Source organism: Lissotriton helveticus, chromosome 3_1, assembly GCF_964261635.1.
Source record: "Lissotriton helveticus chromosome 3_1, aLisHel1.1, whole genome shotgun sequence".
In the NCBI taxonomy this organism is placed as follows: Eukaryota; Metazoa; Chordata; class Amphibia; order Caudata; family Salamandridae; genus Lissotriton; species Lissotriton helveticus.
Window position 1 is genome coordinate 1,031,977,981 of NC_136061.1, and position 26,326 is coordinate 1,032,004,306.

General features: G+C 46.0%; 1 protein-coding gene across 3 annotated transcripts in view; it reads left to right on the top strand.

Moving 5' to 3' along the window:
- Positions 1 to 26,326, top strand: part of LOC144823224 (neurabin-1-like) — a 647,660-nt gene that overhangs the window by 163,742 nt on the left and 457,592 nt on the right. For all 3 annotated transcript variants that reach the window (XM_078681559.1, XM_078681561.1, XM_078681560.1), the window contains exon 2: positions 13,314 to 13,446. In XM_078681559.1, coding sequence (XP_078537685.1) covers positions 13,314 to 13,446 — 133 coding nt within the window. The remainder of the gene's footprint in view (positions 1 to 13,313; positions 13,447 to 26,326) is intronic.

The following is a 26,326-nucleotide window of genomic DNA, read 5'->3' on the forward strand; positions in this document are numbered from 1 at the left end:
TGCCAGTTCTACCATTCTTTTCCTTAGGGAAATCTTTATGAGAGAAGGTCTCCCTGAGTCGCTCGTTTCAGACAATGGTGTCCAGTTTGTCAATGCTGAAATGCGCGACTTTTTATCTGAATCTGGGATTAAGCATCTGAGGAGTTCAGTGGGACATCCTCAAACCAATGGTCAAGTTGAGAGGATGAATCGTGTGCTTGTAGAATGCATCAAATGGGCCAAGGGGAACAATTTCGATGTAGAGAGTTCTGTGAGGTCCTTGATTTGGTTCTACCGCACCACCCCTCACTCTGTGACCAAAGTCGCTCCATTTGTTTCTCTTAGGGGTAGAATGCCCACGTCAGCTCTTTATCCTGCGTGGCTTTTGAAAACTGTTGCTCATAAGGTTCCTGCACAACCTGCTGCCGATGATGAGTTGCAGTTGCGTGTTAAAATGGCTCAAGACAAAATGGTCTCCAGGTTCAATGACAGGAAATCCACTAAAGTCACCAATATTTGCCCGGGGGATATGGTGCGTGTGAAAAATTATAGAACTGTCAAGAAAGGTTCAGACTCTTTTGGTGAACCTGTTCGTGTCGAAAAGGTGTGTGGTAATGCTGTCATGGTGGAGGGAGGTCATTGGTGGAATCTGTGTAAAGTGGTTAAGTTGGATAGGTGTGATGATGTCCAGGCGATTCAACCGGAGGCTACCTGTTCTCAGTGGAGACCTGCTCCGCCTCCTTTGAGTCTCAATGCTTATGTTCCCAATATGGGGGGTTCGTCTGTGAGGAGGTCTACTCGTGCAACCCGTCTTCCCTGGAAGCTTCGTTAGCTTATTGTAGTTCATTTGATTCAATTGCTCATTTTGTAATGTTGCTAACTGTAAAAGTTCTATTGATTCTATTTGTTCACCTTGTTTCCTTTTCTACCTTTTTTCTCCCTTTTTCTCTTTTTCTTTCTTTCTACTTTCCACCATGTGTTTTATTTTTCTTTCTTTATTTGGAAAAAAAAAGATAATGTTGTATTTGCTAGTGCTCTATGTCTTCTTATTAGAACTTACCAAGTTACCATGGTGCCTTTGCCAAGGTTCCAATTCTGCTGGGTGTCAGTTGATGCCTCTCTGTGCCAGTGTGTGGTGCGGTGGCTCGTTGCTCTGAGAATTAAACTCTCAAACCTAACACCTTGTTGTTACTGCGTTTCCTTGACATCCTACAACCCACAATAAGAACTAATTGATGGCTTGCGTTTGGGATGTAAACATGTAATTGTGGTGCTGGCCGTCCATGATTTATGTTGATCATAAGCCTGTCAGGTGGGGGGGGGGGGGGGTCGACAGGTAAGGTTTGGAAAAGGTGTTTACTGTAGAGCTCATTTTAGCAGGATTAAATGTGTCCGCTAGGACCAACACACAATACATTCGCAGACTAAAAGACCACACATGAATTCTAGGGATCATCCTAGACAAGCTCAACATGACGGCGCAAGCCAGCGCAGTCTGCACCTCCTGCTTCCACATCATATGCATGCTGCGAAAGATCTTCAAATGGTTGCCTCAGAACACCATGGACCGTCATGCAAGCACTCATCACCAGGAGCCTGGACTATGGCAACACTCTCCATTCCAGAACTCCTACACAGACTCCAGCTGATCCAGAATACTGCTGCAAGTCTTGTATTCTACCTCCTGTGCCTTAGTGATTAACCAGGAGCGTGGACGACGGTAAAACTCTCTACGCTGTAACACCTATACTGACTCCAGACCATCCTTAACACTGCTGCAATGCTCATTCTCGAGCTCCCATGCTGTACCCACATCACACCGCACCTCAGAAGCTTCACTGACTCTCTATTCCTAACTGCAGCCTATTCAAGCTTCTCACACACACACACACATATAAAGCCCTATACCACACAGGACCAGAATACCTAAAAAGCCCCATACACTTTCTCCAACTCACCTGACGCCTACCCTCTACCTCACTCACTCACATAAGCAAAAGCAAAACCGGAGGTCGATCATTCACCTACATCGCACCCAAGTCATTGAACAACCTCCATGACTTGGGTGTGAGAGCGGAGGAGGGACGACTTTAACCTAGTCTGGCACCTCGAACTTGACTGGACTACAGTGTCAACTTTCAGAACCTAGGTAGGGGAGGGAGACTTACTTAGTACGCCAGATGGCAGATATGTAAAGTAAAGCTCGAAAAATCCTAGAAATGGTACTAGACCTGCAGGTCTAGTACCTTGAGAAATCTCCTCGACCTAACGGCAACCTACTTGATATGTGTCTCTGAAAGCAGAGCAAATATGACAATATGATCAATAAAGGCAATGTTATTGCTCATTCACTTTGTGAGCAATAAAAATGCCTTTAAATCTTGTTATCTTGTCACATATGCTCTGCTTTCAGAGACTGAGGTCAGAAGGCATTTTATATTCCTATACGCCAGAAAGGGCGAGTAGGACCTAAAAATAACTCGTCCTCATTAAATTGGACTCGCAAATGCGAGCGGCCGAGTGGATTTTTCGAGCCCTGTAAAGGTGATTACAAATGGGTGAAAGAACATTTTTTTTCAGGCAGAGGCTCAAGGGAAGGGATTGCATTAGCAAAACCCTATGCTCAATGACATTTTACATTGAAGACGGTGTTAGCTGCAGAGCCATAGCTTCTCATTGTTAAAAGTAGGCATGATCGTTTTCTGTTAACCAGGTTTCGATTGGATTTATTGCCATTTTTGCTAGCTTATATTAGGGGCAGGAACAGGGGTCTCAAACTCTGCGACGGTAGGTCTCCACAGGGTACCCTGCATTTTACTGTGTTCTATGACATTTATGCAACGCCCTGGAAGGCGTATATTGTTCTCATTTTGAAAAGGGTAATTTCTCTCAAGTTAGATAAGCTCTTATGTTTTAACAGATGCTCTTGGGGGGGGGGGGGGCATAATTTTTTATGTACTCAGTTTCTTGAAAGTTGCTTTAAGGCTGGGGAACTGTAGTGATTAGGTATCCTAAACAATTTGAGGTGATAAGCACCTGTTAAAATTTATTGTATTAGCTGTGTTTGCACATCCAGAAGTGTTTTTATGTCTGCTTGCTTCTTTATGTATCTTTTTATCTCTATTTATGAATGTTGAATTTTATCTGATGTATTGTTTTATCATACATGCTTTTGTTTTTTTTTCTTCTTAAAACTGAATAAAGCTAACTTTAATTTGACAGCTCTACATCACAATATCAGGACATTAGGGTTATTTCTGGACAACTTCGTCTGGAGCTTACAGACGTGGGCTTGGTTGATGCATGACGCTATTTGCACCCGGATGTCCGATACTACACCTTTTATTCTCACGTTCACTGGACCTGCTCTCGCATTGATCACATATTTCTTACGCACTACTTCCTAAGGGGCTTTGATTGGCACAGAGCTCCGATATTTGTATCTTGTATCTTACCCATGTCTAACTCTTACTGACTTGGTGCGAGGCTTCGAGAATGGGCAAACATCTCTCACAGCGCTTACAAGGCTCGAAAAATCATAAAAAATGCACTGGACATGCAGGTCTAGTAATCTACAAAATCTCCTCGACCTAACTGAAATGCACTTGACCTCTGACTCTGAAAGCTGAGCAAATATGTAGAGTAACAAGATTTAAAATCATTTTTATTTCTCATTTACTTTGTGAGCAATAAAGATGCCTTTAAATCTTGCTATCTTGTCACATTCCCTCTGCTTTCAGAGGCAGAGGTCAAGTGTTGGTTTGTCTTCCTACTCGCCAGAAATGGCGAGTAGGACCTAAAAATAGCTCGTCCTGAATTAATCTGGCTAGCAAATGCGAGTGGTCGAGTGAATTTTTCGAGCCCTGGCTTATACCCTCAACTCCTGCGCGGACCAGTAGATATTGCTTCTGTAAAGGAGTCCATCACTGAATATCTTGGACTGAATGCCCTATCTTATATGCTCCCCCAACCCCACATTCTTTGGGACAGCTTCAAAGAAACCGGTGGGGGTGCATGTCCTGTATATCTATAACCAGGAACCGGGAGGCTCGCCTGTTTAAAGCCAACCTAACTGCAGAATTCCGCTCTCTGGAGCACTCAGATAAGCAGCATCCTACAGCCCATGTTGAACAGCAACTGGCAATACTTAGAGGCCAACTGAAAGCTCAGAGTCAATAAGGCAGAGAGGTCCTTATTAGCATTTTAACAAAAAAACTACGAGCGGGGTGACAAGGTGGACCCTCTCTTGGTCCACAGGCTCCGACTGCAACACACCTGCTGCCATACCTCTAAATTGCAGACCGGGAACTCCACATGGACTATTAAAGAGCCAAATAAACAATAAACATTTCAGGCCTTTAATTCAAGCCCCTGCACCAGTAAAGGGTACGGTCTGGTGGCCATTGTTTCTTACCGTCACAATTGCCCCTGGCCCCCCTTAGACCCGCGGATTGCTTGGGAACGTGAAACCCCATTCACAGCTGAGTTGTGCCCTTAACGGACTACATGTGGGAAAGACCCATGGCCAGGACGGTCTACCGGTCTCGTTTTACAAACTGTTCCTCCCCTCACTTAAAACAGCACCTGCTCGAGCTAAAACTTCTTTACAGGCAGCACCAACCTTACACCAGTGATGTCTGCAGTTAATATTACACTTCTCCCTAATCTGGGTAAGGTCCCCACTCTGCGCCTCTTATTGGCTGATTGATCTTATGAATGTGGATGCTAAGATTAACACCAAAATGCTGACCAACTGCCTGGAATCTGTTAGCGGGGCTTCTAAATCCTGTCCGGTCTGCTTTATGAAACAGACTGGACACAAACCTCACCAGGCTCCTTTACCCACCTGGTGTAGAAAGTTTGGGTTCATAACATCCCAGCCTTCTTTGTCTCAATTCAGGGAAGGTCTTTGACCAAATCAGCTAGGCCTTCCTATATCCAGTACTTCAGAAGATCGGTTTGGGCCCCACTATGATTGGGGAAATGATGGCCTCCTATATTGCACTCTCGGCTACCATCCGTGTGAATAGTGAGGCCACTCAGCCCTTCGCTATTCACAGGGGTATTCGCCAGGGGTGTCCCATCTTCCCCCTGCTTTTTGCCCTTGTAGTGGAACCTTAGGCACAATCAGATTATAACTGGTATACCCTTTGGAGGACAGCAACATATGGCCCTATTTTTAGGTCTCGCCTAAGCCGTCCCATTAGGGATGCTTGCGAGATTAAAGTAGGGGCTCTGAAAAAAGGACCCAAAGGCGGATTGCCTACAGTGCATGTGAGCCGGGCGCGTGCACATTACACATATTTGGCAGACTGTGAGCCTAGGCATCAGACTTCAAAGGAATCCGCTCCCCCGCAGGAGGTGGGGGAAACTGTGGAGAGCCTTTGACGCCACACAATGGGTTGTCCCTAGAGAACTCGTATGTTATCGCTTTTTATGTTCTAACCACAAGACTGCACAACAACCTCTTGTTTTTGTGTATGGGTGGCGCTGCTATAGATGGTACTGTAAATGCGACTTAGCTCCAAGATCTCTCTCCTCAAGCCCTTTTATTCTGTTTCGGCCTCTGCAAAAAGCCTTTTATGAAGGCACCAATCTAGATGTGATATGCTAACAAAGAAATTCGGTGGGCGAGTACCCGGCCAAAGCACTATATAATTCATATTCAAACCTGGCGTGTATGATTTAGCCATTCATCCTTTTGAGGTCGATAAAGAGTTCAACAGACAAGTAAAAATACCAACTGTTAATGATAAGCCCTGCAACCAGTACCTGTTTGTGGCCATTCACTATGTATCAAGCATTACCCTCTCCCTCTTGGAAGTTCTCTTCTGATGTGAGGGATCACCTAATGGATTATAGTCCGTTCCACCCTGTTCTCCTTATCTGAAACATTCCTTCTTTTGGCCGGCCACATCCTCCCCTCACCCTTCCTCCCCCCATTAACCATGTAACCAGACCTGTCGCTGCCTCTTCCTTAGCTGCATAAATTAGTGCCCCCCACTCCCACCCGCTCCCCCTGGCGCGCTTTTGTCTTCGTCTAACCTTAATCAGCATCTTATATCGGCCCGCTCCCTTACCTAATATTATATTTAACTCGATATATACATGCATTGGATATTTTCAAATATGTTCCTTTACAAGTAACACATTAAACACCATCAGCTGTCCTCTCCTCCCCCCCTTTCATTCATGAACCCCACTACCCCCCAAATGATCTCTTCCCCTGTAGATTTTCTGCTTGATCACTGCTGCGTAAAAGGAGGACCCCCATACCTTTTTGTCTTGGTTCCTAATTTCTCCCCTCCCAGTTGGCCTGTTGGCCCTCCAAACCCCACTGTCTGGGCATAGCTAAGTAAGACCCGCAACGCTTTCTTTAAGGCAAGCCCTAACTGCTAACCGTCGATGGTGTTTTGGGGTGGTGCAACACTATCTCATGGCCTGACTTTGGCATTTGCATCCTAGCCAACACACACACACACACACACACACATTTGTAGACTTCACAAAGTTTTCTGCCTTTTTCTCCAACTATGTTCATCCCTTCCCTCCCCCATTTGGCCCCTTGGCTGATGCTGGCTAAGACTATTACATATAGGTTGGAGGAGGGGGGTAGTCAGTTGTTAATGTGATTAAAATATTTAATCAGAGCTTGTTTATGCAGTGACGCCATTGTTGTACATATTTTTGCCAAGTTAACGAAAATGTACTGTTTGTCGAAAACCTAATTAACGGATTCTGAGTAGATTTCCAATTTTAGAATTCAATGGTGTCCTGTTTACTTTTCTTGCATGTTACCCAGTGATAGGTTTTGGCATTTGAGGTTTTCAGAAACCCCTCTAGAATTTATAAATGTAACGATTTTTCACGCTTTTTTAGGTCTCGGCTTAGAGATGCGTGAAGCGCGTTCTCGGCAGAGAACTATAGCAATCGTTTCAGCCGACAAAGGGAGACAAGAGCTGGGCACGCGCCCAGCATTCTGAATGGGAGAGGGAGCGACAAGAGCAGGCCACGCGCGGATTTAGTCGCATGCACGCTCACGGCGCCAGCGTCTCTGCCGCGTGCCGATGACTGCTCTCTTACTGGCCGGCTTCACGGAAGGCAGCATGCTTGTCTCTTGTTTGGCTTCGGCAGCCCCCGAGGATGTCTCCATGATGCCTGAGGTGTGGTCCCTCCCGCAGTGCACGAACGCCATGAGCCTCGGTGTCCTCCAGCACCTCCCGTGTTCCGCTCTCCCCTCCAGCGCCCCCGTCCATGCCGCTGAGCCCAGCCGGCGCAGCCGACATGGACAGCAGCACCATCAGCAAAGCCCAGCCCAGGGCCGGCTCGACCGGGCCCGCGGGGGAAACTAAACCCAAGAGCGGTGATTAGATACTTGGGCGTGTGTGTGTGGCTGGGTTGGGTGCTGGAGAATTCCTCTGGGCTGTGGGATTAGTGCATAAACATTGACGTGGGACACTCGCAGGACCTGGGTACTGGTGGGTGTGTTTGGATCGCAGGTAATATGGGTTGTGGGTCAGTGGATTGCAGATAATAGGTCTGTGGGTCAGTGGATCGCAGATAATAGGTCTGTGGGTCAGTGGATCGCAGATAATAGGTCTGTGGGTCAGTGGATCGCAGATAATAGCGGGTGTGGACCGCAGAGTATAGGGTATGAAGCCCCGCAGTGGTCGGGTGTAGTTTAGGCTGCTGAACGCTATCAAGAAGGGTACATGAGGCTTGTAGGGTTTGGGATGCACAGTAACTTTTTAGCTACAAGTTATACATACAATTATCTGAGCACTGATCATACCAAACACCCTGAAACACAAGCCTTTGCAATGCAGTAGGTCTCGCAATTGCAAGATTTTGAGCTATTGGCATGCTAAATGACAATGCCTTTTATTTATGTGTTTAAAAAAACCTGCAATAATAGAAGGTATTGTCATTTACAATACCAATAGGTCAAAGTTTCTAAAATGCAAGACCTATTGCATTGCAAATGCTTGTTTAAATTGTATTTACCATCCCGTTTCCAAACCGCAAACGCACACCCCCCTCCCCACACACCTCCACCCCCCACACACCTCCACCCCCCACACCTCCACCCCCATCATGCCAGCCACAACTGGTTGTTACTAATTCTAAGTATTACTTGCAAGGTGGAGTTGGTGTAGAAATAGTTGCCACTTGATTGGATCATAAACTTTATGATTGATGCCGATTATCACTGCTTGGGGTGGTGATGACGTATCGTAAACAGATTTCGCTGGAAAGTAAGAATCACATTGCATGCTGGGATATTGAGTACGGAACATCCACTGGGGATGAAAATGCTTAATTTAAATACACGATGCACTTTGTTTTACTGTGGGGCACGAGGAGGGCGTTGGTGCACGTTTTCGAGCCAGTCACATTGGGTGGCTTGGATTTATTTCTGACATTGCGCTTCAGGAAGGATGGGTACATGTCTACATTTTAATCACTTACACAGCTGTATTAATCTTTCCTTACATTGGCCTTTTGGGAGTGTCACTACTGTTTAACTGATTCGTCATCATGCTGAAAAAAAAAGTCTGAGAGAAGCGGCAGCCCGATTAGTTAGGTTCGAAAGGAAATAGGTTTCCTCGGATCTCGGCTGGGGTCTGCAGCCTCAGAGCAAGGTAGAAGTGCTGCTTGGCAATGCATCGTTGGTAAGCAGGAGGCGCAGGCAAGTAGCCGTCGGGGTGCCCACGAGCTCTATCCACAGGGCACTGCTTTGCGGGGGTTTCGGTGTATAGTACCGTGCCTACAATGGCTGGGCAGGGGTCTGTGGTTCTGCAACAGAAATCTTAGCGTATCAACTGTTTCCCTTCTCCCACAAGCACTCTCCCAGCTGGCCACTTGAAGTACAAACAAAGAGAGGGAGAAGCGACACTTAGAACTGAAGCACACTGCTCTCCAGTATACACACGAACTGTAAACAAACAAAATCCATAAACAGAATACCCCCATACAGTGGAAAACACACGCACACAAAATGCTCACAGCGTCTGCAGACAAAAAACGCATTGACACAGAAACTGAAGTTTTAACAAACTGTCACAAACAGTATGCACATAAATAAATTTGTGAACAAATATACACAGAATCGGTAACACTAACAGAAAGGAACAGCCACAAGGGCCATGAGGTACCAGAAGCCGAAGGCCAAGTTCTACAAAAAAACAAAGCGCTTGGCACACGGCGTGAAACTTCAGCAGGCAGACTGCAAGGAAGTGATCGAGTCGGTGAAGGTTTGGAGGGCGGGACCAGGCAGGATGGGAAATGCTACGATTGTTAAGAGTAAAATCGCACTGTAATGAGCTGAAACTAAAAAAAAACAAGCACTGTAAAAACAAACCAGCTTTGCTCATTTAACACTATAGTCCGGAAGCAACATGGAAGCTTTGAAGGGCGGGACTGGGTGGTATGGAGACGGCCGCTATTGTTAAAAGTGAAAGCGTTTAAAATGTTATCTGCTTATATTCACTGCTTATGTACTGACAAGAGGAAATAATAGCAGCTTTATGTGATTTCCCTCGTTTTGTACCGGCCAGGATATATACTGGTCATGCTGATTAAAAAAAAACAAGCAATGTCCTGAGCAAATGGTTGGGGCCTGAAGCAGTGGAGTGGGAGAGGTGAGGGGGGAGTCACGGGGAGATTAAGGGATAGAAGGCAAGCAGATTTGCAGACCTGATGAGCGAGGAGGGGGTGCGAGGGATGAGTGAGGATGGGGTAGCAGGGGAGGGAACACGGCCTGGGGGAAGCTGGCTGGGGAGGGGGAGGAGAAATCCAAGTAAGGCTGTGTGCGCGGAGAGAGAGGGGAGGTGCTGGAGCTGGGGAACAGATGGCCGTGAAAGTTTATGGCCCAAAAGTGCGTGCCTGTGGCCACGTGAACTCGAAGAAAACCGCACCACAAAACCCTTGGTTTGACGAGTATTTTGACCACTAGAATTCTCTCCATTTTCCATTCCTGCGGAATGGAAAAGGCGAGACCTAAAAAATGTCTGCTGAAGTTGTAAACTTTTTTTTGGGATAAGGTTCACCCGCTTCCCTGTATGTAAGGCGGTGGGAGTATGGGGGCGCTTGCCTTTCAACTTCTCGATTATGTAACACAGCCGTTGTTCCTTGAGCATTTGTTTTCATTTAACTTGAAAATGTATATTTGTAGGCTACTCGGACGATACTATGGAAGTGTTGTGGGAAATCCAATTTTGCATATATATTGACAATTACGTTTTTAAAATACGATTTGGTGAGATGTTATGAAGTTATTGCTGTTTTAGCACTTAAATGCATTATTGTATATTTATTTGTTAAATCGAAAATAAACATTTTATAATAAAAATAATTTGCAGTATTCCGACATATCTGAGGCTGACTTTACTTTACACCTATCTCCACTCACCAATTGCCAACACCACTTGAGCACACAACCTTCACACTTCACATTCCACAGCATTATCCTCTCATACACTTTAACACACGGCAGTTGAATTTAACATGTTTCATTCAATTTGAAACCAGCATCTGCAATGTAATCGGTCTTGCATTTACGTGAGTTTGAGCTATTGGCATTGTAAATGACAATGACTTTTATTTATATTCTGGTTTTTAAAAAATAAATAAGACAGCCATTTACAATGCCAATAGCTTAAACTAAAGGTAAACTAAAGGTTAGACTTTGACCCTTCTATGACGTTTACCAATCCCTTCAGAGATCAGTCCTCACTGCACTTTTAATCACATGAAATAATTTACAAAGTGTCTCTAAACCAAAACGCCAGTACTCCCCTGTAGAAGTAAAACTTAAACTAAGAACACAGGAAAGTGTCACACCCACCTTCTAGTTCTTTCAGTGTCCTATGACTTAAACACACTATTTAAAACGCTCTGCTGTTTTGATACAGAATACCGAGAAAACAATCGTGATTATTGCATACAAGCTCATGCATGAGTCTAAACAATTCAGTGTGGAACAACGCACTTGCATAGTAGGGCTGCTCTTTACACTGACACCCAACTGAATACAAAGAAACTATGTACCGTTAAACTGAAACAAACTGTATAGTAGCAGAGTTGTAACGTACTTGACGCTGCAATGCCCTCCTTTACCATTGTAAAATTCCGCATTAATGGATTCCCAGCCGGGACACTTTTAGTATCCCTCAGAGTCCTAAACGTAACTGCTCGTAGTCCTATGCTTTAGCTAGGCCTTTCTTTCTTACCAAGGACAGTTGTCCTTCACAGGGCGCACCAAAGTTCATATAGGCATTCACCAGTCCCACCACAGCACACCCGTCTCAGCAAGTGCTGGCTGCAGTGCATTCTCGGCTTCAGCTATCCACTGCCAGCATCGGCCTGGCACATAACCTCAAACTCCACTGTATCACTTTTTACACGGACAGCTCCCTAAACCTACGACGTAAACACTGTAACATGATCCCATCTGTCACTAAACCGTACACACCAGGAGGATCAGCCCAGGCATAACCTAGCCCTCTCCACACACTCAACACACACACTAGGCACGTGTACACAAAGGGCCCATTTAGGAAACCAGTCTTCCTTGTTTCCCTTTGGAAAGATCTCAATTTATATTCACTGAAACTACGACCCTCCCCCCCAGCCCCTTACTTGCAGGATTCTTAAAGGTAACACCCCATCATCCGTGCTATTTAACCCCGTGCATGACATCTGAGCTTTCACCTCACTGTCACCTCTCAGTGTTGTAGTTCACTATTTGTGTGGATTACACCCATCTGTTATTGATTGCCACTTTGCAGTCCTGCCTCACAAGAATGCGCCAGTGGATTCCTTCTGCTTTTCAGAAACTAGAATTCCCTCACTTAAACCATGGCTCATTCGTTCTTCTTCACTAGGCAGTGCACCACTTGCAAGCGCCCAAGCCACTCTAAATGTCAGCCTCCGTGTCCAGAGCGACATAATAAAGGTGCATTAAATATGCTTTTTGGAAAAAACAAGAAAGATTAATGTACTCATACCACAGAATAGGGTTTGTTTGCCATGTCATGCATGCATTAGTACTTTCAGACATTAGTGGGGACAGTACTACCATCTAATTATTTCACCTCTTATTTTGCTAAAAGGGCGTCGCACTTCATTATCATTAGGGAAAAGGAAATCTGACAGCGTTACCCTTTGGCTGGCCACATGCTTATCCCATGCCTACCAACGATGATCATATAATGTACTACCTATGCTGCACCACATTCAAACGACTCATATGCATATAAGAACATCTTAAAATAGCCCCTGGGTCCGCATTTAACTAAAGCAAATATGCTACCAGTAAAAATGAAATGAAAAAAAAGCAAGACCAATTTTTCACTCGATGCCTAGAACTTTTACTTACATTTAAGTGTGGGGTGGGGCACTCTTTACGGAGATGTATTGGCTAGGTTAAAACAGCGCATGTCTCTTCCCTCCCCTCACACTCACCCCGTCACCCTAACACCCCCTTACCCTAACACACGCTCACTCGCCCTTACACCCTCACACCCCTCACACCCCTCACACCCCTCACACCCCTCACACCCCTCACACCCCTCACACCCCTCACACCCCTCACACCCCTCACACCCCTCACACCCTCACAACCCTCTCACACCACATCACTCAGGCACACCACCACATCACTCAGGAACACCACCACATCACTCAGAGACACCACTCAGGGGGTACCACCACGTCACTCGGGGACACCACCACATCACTTGGGGACACCACCACGTCACTTGGGGACACCACCACGTCACTCGGGGACACCACCACGTCACTCGGGGACACCACCACGTCACTCGGGGACACCACCACGTCACTCGGGGACACCACCACGTCACTCGGGGACACCACCACGTCACTCGGGGACACCACCACTCATCACTCGGGGACACCACCACTCATCACTCGGGGACACCACCAATCGGGGACACCACCACTCATCACTCTGGGACACCACCACTCATCACTCTGGGACACCACCACTCATCACTCTGGGACACCACCACTCATCACTCTGGGACACCACCACTCATCACTCGGGGACACCACCACCACCACCCACCACATCACTCGGGGACACCACCACATCAGTTAACCATTCACAAACAATGTTTATATACCAATTGCAAATAAAAAAAATTAATGCAAAGCATTGTCATTTACAATGCCAGTAACTCAAACTTTAATGCTGCGAGACCTATTGCATTGTAAATGCTTGTATTTCATTGAAAAGGTATGTGGCAAATGGGAAAACACTAAATGTTAATTCTTTGTATTTAAAATTGTTTTTACGCCCTTTCTTAAAGGTGTTCACTACTTACTCAAATGAAGACTACGACAGACGTAATGATGAGGTCGATCCTGTGGCAGCCTCTGCGGAGTATGAGCTGGAGAAAAGAGTGGAAAAAATGGATGTCTTTACTGTGGAGATTGAGAAAGGTAAAAAAGCTGTATCTGTCAGTTAACATATTGATATTGAGAAGCTACCAAAATAAGATTAGCAAAAGTGTTCTTTTGACAACAATAATCCTGCTCTTGTTGCAAAAGTATAGCAGTTTTAACAAAAACTGGATGTAACTACTGATGACTGCAGACATGGACTGCCACCGGTCTTTATCTTTTTTATTGTTTTTAATGCTTTAAAGATCTGGTTCATGATTCTGTAGCTGATATTTGTTGCATTTGTTTTTTAACGGTCTAAAATACGGTCAGTTGACTCTGTATTTGCGGCGTGTGGCGATTTTGTTGGCGTTTAAAAAAAAATGTTAAAAAAAATGTTTTCTCATGCTTTGCTGCTATTGGCGAGTGCTTTGGCACGCTCTCCTCTTCCATACCCACTTTAACTCCAGGGGCACCATAATACTTATAGTTGGGGGAACTATGGTTTTCACATGAATCTGAAATAATTTACATTTTACGAGAGAGGAGCACCATTTGTACTCCGTCTCTCGTGCCTTGTAGATACGCTATATTGAGTCAGCGCTCTAGTGGTTGGGCTTTCTAGGTCCCTTTCAATTTAAGAGAGACTATTTTGCGGAAGCATCCTGCAGACGGGCCAACGGCAAGCCCGTCTGCACCAGAACGTGGCCAGTGCTATCCATGTTGTTCAATTTTCCGCCCCTCAAGTCAGTTAGTTTTCTAGAGATTTTCTTCTTGTCTTAAATGTCAATCCTGGTCACCCTCAGAATGCACTCTTTGTGTTGTGAGGTTCAGAGAATTTACTCTTGCGAGGTCTGCAGCATAAGTTTAAGAATTCATGGAATTGTTGAGACAGAGCAGAATTCCCATGAGGATTATGACCCCTCCCCACCTTTGCGTAGGGTTATTGACTAATCACAATACCCAGTGGGTTTGAAGGTATGTTTCATTAACTGTATGTAGATCGCTACCCCAACATAAGTCTGACATTTTCTTTCCTCCTTTTGGCTGACGACACTTAGGATTTTGTTTTTGTATTCCTAAATGAAACCTGGTTGAAGGATAGTTCCAGCCAGGACTTAGTTGTGGTGATTCCCCCAGGTTATTGTATTCTGTCTGCCAACTGATGTGGGGGACAAGGTGGGTGTTGGGGTGGCGGTTATTTTTAGAGATTCATTTGAAGCGTTCTCCTCACCTTTAGGCATGTGGAACTATATAAAGTCTTATAAAGTTTTATCTTCAGTATTAAACTGTCCCGCTCCTTCTCTTTATCTGGCCTCTTGGTATAAAGGCCTACAGTGTGCCTCAGCAGCTGTTATGCTGCACTGTTTGATATCATTGCACAGCTTTCCCTGCAGTACACCCATTTTTCAGTTTGGGAGATTTTGATGTTCATGCAGATGACCCTTATTGTGCCTATGCCACCCACCTTATTCAAACGCTGGCTGGTTTGAATCTTCTCCAACATTTCCGAGCCAGACACATGCTGGATTTGTATTTTTCCAATATTACCAGTATGCAGGTTAATCCCCTGAAGCATCTGGTCTGATCACTATGGCCTCTCCTTCACATTTCAGGGAGCAAGCCCTTCAAATAGCCCCATCCCACCCCAGGAAAATGGCAATCTTTCAGAAGAATCCTTTGCTCAGTACGTCAGCTCCTCTTCCTCAGATTCTTCCAGGACTCTGATATCACTTTGTTTAATGATTGGATCGGTAACTCTTTAAAACTCTTAGCCCCTTTAAAATAGCATGTGGCGAAAATATCTAGACCTTCAATCCCTGTCCTAAGGGCTGAGTAAAGCCTCTGCAAGAAACTGGAGCGTAAAGAAGGAAACTGTATGACCCCAATGTTAGGATCCTTTATAAAGCAGCAGTTTACGCAAGAATGGGAGCAACTCAATGAGCGAGTACTTTGCACTTCATATTGAGATGGCTTCAATTCTTCTAGGTAAATGTCCAAAATTGTGAAGTCTTGTGTCTCCCCTGAAGCAGCTAGAACTGCCATTATTCCTTCAGTCAAACTCTGATAAACTCTCTGTCTTCTTTAGTAAAAAAAAATCTGAATCTTTACATCACGTTTCCGTCAATATCTAAAGGGTACAGGGCTCCCATCATACAATGGAGTTATACTGTGATAGCAAGAATATTAGACGTGGGTTAAGGTACCTGAGAAGGACCAGTTGCACTCAGCCTAGTAGCTATGGACATCTGGGAAAGGTACCCAGATGCTCTGAAACTCATTCATCCTCACAGAATGGGATTTCTGCAGGAAGTTGGTATCAATGGGATGAAAGTTCCTGCCCTGATTGATACTGGTACCTTTTAGCACTATGGTTGAGAGAAAGTACCTTGAGTCTGAAAATATACAGCTTGGAACTAAAAATACAAGATTGGTAGCTCATGGATTGTGTATGCAGGATCCACTGGGCAGGTTTGAGAGTGAACTCAGTGCCAATACAGCTATTTTTGAAGTTTGGTAAGGAAAAAGCAAGTAACTAGATGTCTTTTGGGCAGTGATTTTATTTATTTATAGAGCTCAACATTCATCCATGAAAGATATCCCGGCTATAAGGAAAGCCCATCGTAGTGAGGAGTTCAGAGGGGGGAGAGGTTCCTAGATAACAGGTCAAGCCTTAGGGAAGAGATGCGTTTTTAATTTTTTTGTAAATGCCATGTGGTTGTCGATGAGCCGAAGTTCAAGTGGAAGTTCATTCCAAAGTGTTGCCGAAAGATTAGAGAAGGAACGATCCCCCCCAATTCCGGACATCCTGATACGTTTGGTTATCGCCCGTGACTGGAGGCGCAACCTCAGGTTCCCATTGGGTACATAGAATTTGACTCTGACTTGAAGGATTCTGGGCCCTGGTGATGTAGGACCTTATGTGCATGACTCAGCAATTTGAATTTGGCCCTTTGTCTCACTGGGATCCAGTAGAGTGTCCTCATACACTCAGATGCTGAGCTGTACTTGCTCTTGTTGCATACCAATTTGGCGTCCGGATTCTGGACCAGTGGTAGTCGAGAGAAGAGATAGTCCGCCATGCCTACAAAAAGAGCATTACCATAATCCAGCCTACTAATAAGTAGGGCTTGGAGAAGGGTTCTTCTTCACTCTGTAGGGATCCATTGAAATTGTCTTTTTAACAAATTTAGGTTCGCAATAGCTTTTCCCACAGAGTGCACATACGTGATCCTGCATGGTGAGTGCACTTTCAACAAGAATACCCAGATTTTTTGCAACTTGTTTAGGGGCAGGGGCCTTACCCAGTGAAGAGGGCCACCGAGTTGCATTCTAGACAAGATGTGCTAACCCAAACAGCAGAATCTCCGACTTGCTTCCATTTAACTTCAGACAGTGGTTGTACCATTTCTGAAAGTGCTGCCATTTCTGAAAGACAGCTAGTAAGTCTGATCCTAGTGTCTTCGTGTCCATCAAGAGCAAATATCAGTTGGGTTTTGTCTGCGTATGAGCTGAGACCTCATTTTTCACTGATTTTAGCTAGTGAGGACACGTAAACATTAAAGAGGGTAGGGCTCAATGAGGCTCCCTGTGGCACGCCATGCTTAATTGGTACTGGGGTTGAAGAAAAGGCACCTAACTGTATGGTTTGTGTTCGATTGTTCAAAAAGGAGTGGAGTCACTGAAGGGCTTTAGAGTGTTTGCCTTTATTCTACAGAGTTTAGAGCAGAAGGTTGTGTGAGACTGTATAGAAACCCGCCAACAAGTCTAATAGGATCAGGGCGGTGGCTCTGCCCTGTTAGACCACACACCTGATGTTGTCTAGCACTGCCAAAAGACTTGTTTTGGTGCTATTAGCTGGGAAGTCAGTTTGAGAGATGTCCAGGAGTTCATTTCACTCAAGGCAGTTAGTTAATTGCCTATTTACCTGTTGCCCCAGACTTGGTGCCAGGACAAGAAGGCGTTCTGGTGGGGACAACGTCAGATGTGTTAACCAGAGCACAGGCTGCACATCAGTCTTCAAGTAAGGCTGGGATCCTCTCTGATTTTCAGGGACCAGGACAAGGTAATTTGCGTGAAAGGGCAGACTTTGGGAATGCAGGAGCTGTGGAGGTCAAGCTCCCGGAGGGATCATATGCGGGAGTCTGGGTCGCTTCCAGAGCTGCAGGGTTTGTTAGCTGCTGGAGGCCCGTCCAGGAAGTTTCTGCAAGACACATGAGGAGTGATCTATGCTTCTGGGACTTAAGAAGGAAGGCCAGGAACAGGTCAACAAAGGAGTTATCGGAAACTGCTCGGGGGATGGTCTACTTTATAGTGAACCAGTAAATTCTGATCCAGGAACTAGCAAGAGGCTAGCTGTTCCATTAGTGCACAGGAACATCCTGTTGTCACTAGCCCAAAATTTACCCTTAATAGGGCACTTTGATTAGAAAACCAAGAATAGATTGGACTCTCGGTTCTACTGGCCGAGGATGCGCAGTAACACAGGTTCTGTAGAACATGTTCCACTTGCTAGTTGTGTTATAAGACAGGAGTGAGGACTAAAGCACCATTAGTGCCTCAACCAGTTGTAGGTCGTCCATTTGTGTGGGTAGCAGTAGACCTAGTTGGTCGATTTTACCCCCGTCGCGGTCGGGCAACAACCATATCTTTTGGTTGATCACTCCGCCAGGTACTCTGACGCTGTACCTTTGAGAAGCATCATTGTAAAGCTAGGCAGCTGGGGCTCTCCTTAGGGACTTTTTCCAGGGTTAGATTTCCAAAGAAAATATGATTATATAACCAGGCAAAAACCAACTAGGTGGGAGCGCAACTCTAGTCTCGGGCTATGTGAAGGTACAACAATAGTAGCAGTTGGTGCTCCAAAGGGAGAAAAGATTGGTTACCAATTCAATCCTATAATTCCTCTCATCCGAAGGGAAACAGTACACAATGAAGGTCTACACTTAAAGTAATCTTAATACTTTTATGCAGTTTGTGAAAGTCCAAAACACTTGACCCAGGTTCTGAATATTTATTCAGGTATCCAGTTTTCAAGGCGTAGCCAGATAATGCTTCAAAGACACAGCTTGATGTAAAATTATAATCACAGCAGAAGGGCAGAAAAATAGCCAACACGTGTTTCGTTGTGCGTTGTAACACACAATTGACTTCTTCATGGCTGCAATCCCAAGAAACACACAATTACTCAACCGTATTAAACAAAGAAGGTTACTATAAGTTAATCCAATATCCATGAACACTCAAGCGCATATCCATCCCCAGATTGTGAGAAAAATTATACAAAAGAAAGCAAGATTAACAATAACCAAATTCGTGAATAGAGGAGAGCAGAGAAGTGTCTCTTCAATTTAAATCACCTTTAAAAAGTTTTCCCAATTCTAAAAGTTTCAATCACTAGTCAATCATTTGTCACCTGAAAAAAGTATTTTGCCTGCTCAATACGATATGCTGTACAAAATGGCAAAGTCTTCAAAATCTGAATCCTGTAAGTACAAATGAAACCATAATTCGGATTCATCCCAATATAAATACATTTTGGGATGAATCCGAAACTGCATAGAATTATTAAGATTACTTTGTGTGCTCAGATTTCCAAGGACTGTAATTTCCAAAAGGGGAACAAATTTAATCTCTTCTAACATAAGAGATGTGGGAACAAGCTGGTTTAACATACCACTAATCCACGGTGCACCACCAATGGTTTGGTGGAGTGGTTTAAGAAAACACTGAGGAGCATGATGGGAACTCTGTCAGATAATCTCAGGAGAAAGTGGGATCTTCTACTGCCTTGTCTCTTGTTTATCTACAGAGAGATTCCGCAGAAGAGAAGAGGGTTTAGTCCATTTGAACGTCTGTTTGGACATCCAGTGTCTACTTAACTTAATAAGAGAAGGGTAGGAAGGAACCTTAGTCTCCACAGAAAGATGTTGTTGTGGACTATGTGAATGACCTCAGGAAGTTGACGGAGCACTACATCAGTCGGGCAAAGGAAAACCTTGAGGCCAGCCAAGCGCTGATGAAGGAATGGTGCGACCAGAAAGCTATGCTGACAGGGTATCAGGAAGGAACGGAGGTGTTTATGCTAAAGCCTATTTGTGCAAGGCATTTGAAAGATAAATGGTGTGGGTCTTGCAAAGTAGTTTAAAAGAAGTCTGAGGTAAACTACTTGGGGTGGGGGAACAGGTGCCACAGGGGAACCCAAGAGGATGTTCAATGTGAACAAGCTGAAGCCTTCCCTCCGAAGTAAATGTCATGGTTGTGGTAGAGGAAGTTGAGGAAGACGGTGAGCCTCTTCCTGACCTGATGCATACTGTCATGAAGGATGGCACAGTGGAAGGGTACAGTTAGCCCCCGAGTTAATGCCTGAGCAGCAGAGAGAGCAGAGACGTTTTGGTATGGCTTGCCAACCACTTGGGTAGACTCCTGTCTGTGTGCATGACAGCTATGGGTTACAGTCTTCCAGTGAAGGGCAGAATGTACAGAATGCCTGGCCAGAATCAGGGAAGAACCATGTTCTCACAAGACTGGAAGAGTTGTGTGGCCTTCTTGGATGTGTTCAGCAGTTCATTGGAGGAGCATGTGAGGCACTTTAGGCAGGGTTTGGCAAGAATATAAGAGGCTTCTTAGCTCATATTTGGAAACTTTAGGTGTGTGTGGTATTCGCCTCGGACCTGCACCACCGGCCTTCAGGATGCTCGCAACAAAACCACACTAAGGATTAGTATTGAGGATTGTCGAACACCCAAGTGTTACTTTGCCTGGGCTAGGAAGCCCCAACATCCAGTGAACTCTGAGCCGGGTCTTGCAGTGTTACCGTGAGTAGTATGGAATTCAATACAAAGCAGCAAGTGCTCTTCGTCAAATGACAGCAGCTTGGGAGAAGGTATGAAGCAAGCGCAGAGAAATGGGAGGCAGAGATTAGACATTAGTCTTGAATTGAACACACATCACGCAACTTTGAATTTATTTTCGTCATAATGAGACTGCCTGCCAAGATCGTAATGAATTATACAAATACATTTTCAAAATGTATTCTGCAAGTATGCTGTAAGAATGTGTATTTAAACATTTTAAAACAAAGACTGCTGCTTCAAGGTGCAATATCTTATTGTCCACGAATGTTGGCTGAGGAAACAAAATGACTGAGCCTTTAAATCAAGCTGAACAAGCATTGTCATAGCCAATAGGTCCCGCCTTTGGGACCTTACAAGTATTTAGTTATTCAGCACAATATCCTTACTGCCACAACGTTAACTGTTGCACGGCTAAACACTTATAAGGTCCCAAAGGCGAGACCTATTGGCTATGCCAATGGTTGTTTTATATATCTTTAACTTTTGTCAAAGATAAATTATTGATTTTTTTTTTTAAACAGATTTTATTGACAGAGTGCACATATGTTGCAGCACTCCGCACTCCGAAGTTAACTGCACATCAAATATAGAGCATCAAGAAATCGGCAATCCATACAGCATTTTGGGTGCAAATGATTCATCAAACTGAACAACTTCCCCCCCACCCCCCATCCCCCAACCCCCCTCCACCCCCCAACTTCCCCCGCCCGGATCCCACCCATCCAGGTCGCACAACATCATCTCTCAGGTCCTCCAACGCAAACTGCGGTCCAGCATAGCATGTATACCTTCCATGTGACCCTTCTATCCCATTTCCTGATCCATCTCTCGGTCCACTGGAGGCTCCAGCCAAAGGCCTCTATACTCTGCCCATCTCTTCCATATCTTGTAGTGCTTTCGTGGGCACCCGTGAGCTACAAATATTGGCTGTTCCAGCCCCATACAGAAATCTAGTCCCTTCTTCCACACCAAGACTGAGGGAGGCCGGGGGCTTTCCATGCCTTGGCCACATCCCTCTTGGCCAAGGTGAGACCCAGCAACAGGAGATGCCTTTTATATATGTTGCCCCCCCCCCCCCACCCCTTCCAGAACATGTAGCAAGCCTAATTGCGGTGTGGGATCACAGGGATCACACACAGGTTGCTCGGCCATCCTCGACGCAGGATTCTTCCTAGGAGGCTGCGGGGGCGCAGATGCTCACCCGGTCATCCCAGCCACCCTCCTCATAGGCCACAACCAGGCCTGCACCACAACAGGCCGCACAATGGCATCAAGCCAAGGCCAAGCACAAGGCACAGTCAGCGGTGTGCCGTAGAGCCACAAGTGATACCGGCCAGCCCCCTTGCCCAGAAGGTTCAAGGGCCAGGGCCAATCTTCAGCACCAGGCACCCGCCGGTCCCCAGTCCGAGAGGCAGCCAAAACGTCACTCCCCATCCCCGGACCAAGGCAAGGTGACCAGGGTGCCAGGCTCCAGTACTCCGCCGCCGATCACCACAGCTCTTCACTGATCAGCGCGGGAGGTTCCAAACCACCTGGCAGCAGGATCGTGTATATATCCCTGTAGTGGCAGGAATACACCGGGATGTTGATGGATTGTGGTCACACACATCACCATTTCAACAATGCCGGAGTAAGCCCCGTGACTCTGCTAGTCAGTCCAAATTTCAGAGTCCCTCTCTCATATTATCTCCTAATACCCAAGGCACCATCATTTTTAGGTCTAGCCTAGCACTGCTGGAGAGTGCACGGAAAACACGAGTGAAAGCCTACACAAACAGGCTGGCTGCTCAAAAAGTTGTGGCACAGAGACTCGTGAGGTCCCCTCGGAGCCTTCATCCGTGCAGGGGAAATGCCGTTGATTGCCCCCATCATGGGAGCCAGGGACATTCAGCAGCCACTCGTCCGCCCGCTACTTGTTCCCACGGAGACTGGTGTAATCCACTTTCTCTCCCCTCTTTTGATTGGAGACGCCATATACTCCTGGTGGGTCGAGGAATTTGCGGAGGGGCACAGCAGCTGCCATCAAAGGAGAATTAATCACCAGGTAAGTGGCCTATAGTCTATTGATCCCCCCCTTCTCATTACACTCTATTTAGAATTTGGACCCGCGGCGGTGAGAGAAATGCACTTGTTTTATTTAGAACCGACTGCGGGGACACCACACTCGGTTTGGCAGCCTCCCTGGGTGTATATATAGCAGACCTGTTCCGCAAGAGGCCTGCGAATAGTAGGGATGGCGCTCAGGAGGTCGGCACAGTGAGTACAGGCGAGAGGGGAGGACCTCGGTAGGCTGAGGGAGGGGTCGATGTTACCACCGTGCACTGGGGGTGGGGCTAGTGTCATAGGCCCTCTGGAGGCTCACAGTGAGTACAGGCGTGGGGGGGGGGTGGCTAGTTTCACAAGTGCTCATGACATCGACAGCGCAGCAGTACAATGGGTAAAGATGGGGGTACTTACAAGGGTGGGGGGTTGCGGATGTTACGACCGGGCAGTGGGGGGGGGGGGGTATAGTTTTAATAGGGCCAAGAAATCGCAGCGCCCATCAAACCGGCAGAGATATCTTGGAAGAGAACATTTCTATTTCGCCAGACGCCCAGTGTGCACAGCTCTACCATCTGTTACTTTTGGGGACCAAGAACAGCTGATCCTGCAACAGCTCAAAGAGTTGCTCAATGCCATGACGAAAAGCACATCAGGCTCCACCCACAAACTGGCAGGATCTTGATTCAGCCATCTCCAGAGCCTCAAAACCCAGTGGCTCTAAAAACAAAGTTTATTTTTGAGACAGCCCTCGATTTGACATGTGAACCACAAGCTAAAGTCAAGAGGCAACATGACCAAGGCATCAGTCCCCTGCCTCTTCAACATCTGCATCACTGCCTAACCTTTTGCCCCCCTCCCTTGCCTTCCTCTCCAACTCCTTCTCACCCATGCTACCTGCTGCTTCTTTGTTAGGGTCACCACAGGGCTCCCCACATTCTAGACTTGTAGGAGATAGTCCAGGCTCTCATCAAGACCCACAGGATCATCAATGAAATAATTTGAATAGATTCTTAACCCCACCCTTCATCCGGGGGCATGTTCCCAACCTGCCATCCCCGCCAGATTACACTACCTTCTTTCAAAAGGTTTTGCAGATGGCAGCCATTTGCCATAAGATGGAAATGCACAAAAGACAGGAGAATGAAAAGGGATGCTGTCCTCTACCCATGGCTCTATGCAATTTCTCCCAGTGTAACAGGAGATGTTAAAGACTGCTCCTAGAGTCTTCGAGAAGATGGTTAAAGCCAGGCTGACCACCCCAATGGTGGTCAAGAAATAAAAAGCTTCACCCTCATACCCTGCCTTCATTAGGGGAAACTTCCACCAGATTCACTGGTAGTATTTACAGTCTGTAAGCGCGCTCATACTCAAGGCACTGGAGATACACCACCTCCTGGCAAAGAGATCAGAAAGATAGATGCAACTGGTAAGCACGTCTCCGCTTATTCCGCATCACTCTGGTGCATTTTATAACTGTCAGCTTGCAAAAGAAAGGAACTGGTGCACTGGGACAAAATGGAGGAACTCATCCAGCATATCCTAGAGCAGTACTGGAAAAGAGGCCAAGGCATTGTACAAAGTGCAAAATAACATAGAGCACGGCTATTGGGGGCTCCCTCATTGCTGCAGACACTGCAGTGCGAGCCATACATTGAAGTGTCCTGCTCTGCTGTCAAGACTGGCTGTATATTCGTGCTTTAAGCCTGAAGTACAGCAGCATCTGCTTAACCTACAGTTTGTGGGATGAGTTCTACTTCAGTCAAACAACCTTGTGGTGGACTGCCTGCTGTACCTGGCTGCAAGACACAGAATTGGGTCAGACTGGCCAAGAGCCTCCACCGACATCCAGTAACTGTGTGCATCTAAGATTATGTCAGGTGCGTCCCTTGCTGCTGAATAGACATGTGCTGCAGGTACCTACTGGCTGCTGAAAGAAAACAAACTCTTCCTTTTGACTATACGAAGACTACCTTCTAGAAGGGGCAGGGCTTGCATACACATCTCCTGCAGTTCATATTGAAACCGATATCTCTGTTAGTGTGGAGGGCACATCATAAGAACCTCTCCACAAGCATACATTGGGCTCCCCAGTAGGAAACGCTCAGAACTCGGAGCAGGTCACACTAGTTCTGAAAGCCTTCCTACCGGGAATTAAGAAATCTGGTCAGAAAAGAAAGCATAAACATATTATTTTACATTTGGTAACAGGATAGGGAAGCAGGTTGGAAAAAATCACAGAAGCTTTGGCACTTGACGATATAACCCAACACCATTACAGTGAGCCACCTGCTAGGATCACACAACCACTGGACAGATGCCTGGAGCATGCAGGCACATTGTGTGGTATCCAGGAACACAGTTGAAGGGCACTTTTGATTTCTTGGTTTGAAATATTCGTTGAAGTCTTTCTTCTCAGTCCCTGGACCCTCTGAGTCCTCGCAAAACTAACAAGAAATCATGCAAGATAATGCTTGTAGCTTCTGCATTGGCTGGACAGCTGGTTCATGGATGTTTTTGATATATCAGACAAACCTAATTTAGTTCAAATCTAATGCCCATCTCCAAGCCTTAAAGTATAGGTGAGTGCTAGATAACCTGGCCTTTGTTCACCTAAAAGCTTGGTTACAAGTTACATTTTTGGACATACAGAAAGTCTGTGAGAAGGCTGTGAATGATAAAGTACACTCTCTGCACTCTTTAGATCTCAACTGTTGCTTCAATTGGTTTATCATGAGAGCCTCAGTCTAGCTTTGATTGCTTCAGCAATTCCAATAAAGGGCAACGCAGGCTGTATTACTCTGTCAAGCCAAGGTTGACAGGCTGCTGCGAAGTGAAGCACTCACTTATCCTCAGGGATGGTTGTGACAGCAGCTATTTTTACAGGCCTACCGCTTAGATATTTGTAAACCATCTACATAGTCCTCAACTTTTTTTTCAGAGAAGAAAGCAGTTACTTTCCTGTATTTACAGATCTCCAGCTTTGTCATCTTATATAGATATATTGCAACAGCCCCTGCCCCATTCTACAAGGCTAAAACACACAACCACTTGTTACAAGAGGTAGACTATCTAATAAAGAGGATAAGCTTGGCTTATCAATCAATCAGGATTTATAAAGCACGGCTGATCACCCGTTTTGGTATCCAGGCGCGTGCATGCCCCGGAGGTTTCTTTGAACATTCAGGTCTTGAGGGCCATTCGGATTTCCGGAAGTGAGGTGATGGTCTGGAGGTGCATGGGGAGGCTGTCCGAAGTCTTTGCTGTGATGTGGGAGAAAGAGCGTCCTCCACTTCTGCTTCAGTAGACGCGGGAGTATGGGAAAGTGAAAGGGAGGCAGAGCATAGTCTTACTGATGGTTAGTGCAGGCAGTGGTTTCTTGGTTGTGTAGAGCCTTGTGTGCGTGGGTCAGCAGATTGAATTAACATCTCTTAAGTACGGGAAGCCAGTGCCGTTTCCTGAGGTGGGCTGTGATGTGGGTTCTTCTGGGAAGAATGAGTCTGGCTGCAGCGTTCTGTATGGTCTGAAGTCTCTGTAGGAGGTGTGCGGCGATTCTTACGTAGGGAGCATTGCCGTAGTCCTGTCTGCTGGTGAGTGAGGGCTTGTGTCACGGGCCGTCTCGAGTAGCCGTAGCCACTTGGAGATCTTGCAGAGCATGTGCAGAGTGAGGAAGCAGGCGGTGTTGACGGCGTTGATCTGTGATTTCATGGTGAGTTTGTTGTCAAGATGATTCCGAGGTTCTGCTGTGGTTGGATGAAGTGGGTGCGGGTGCTAGGTCTGATGGCCACCAGAAGTCATTCCATGTGGTGCCAAAGCCCAGCACTTCCGTTGTGTCTGTGTTTAGCTGCAGGCAGTTATTTTTCCTCCAGTCGGTGACGCTTATCATGCATCTGTGGAAGTTGGAAGTTGCTTCTGTTGGGGTTGTTGATGAGGGAGAGGATGAGTTGGTTGTCTGCATAGTAAATTAAGTTGAGACCTTGGGATCTAATAATGTTGGCCAGTAGGTTCATATATGCGTTCAAGAGTGTGGGGCTGAGGGATGA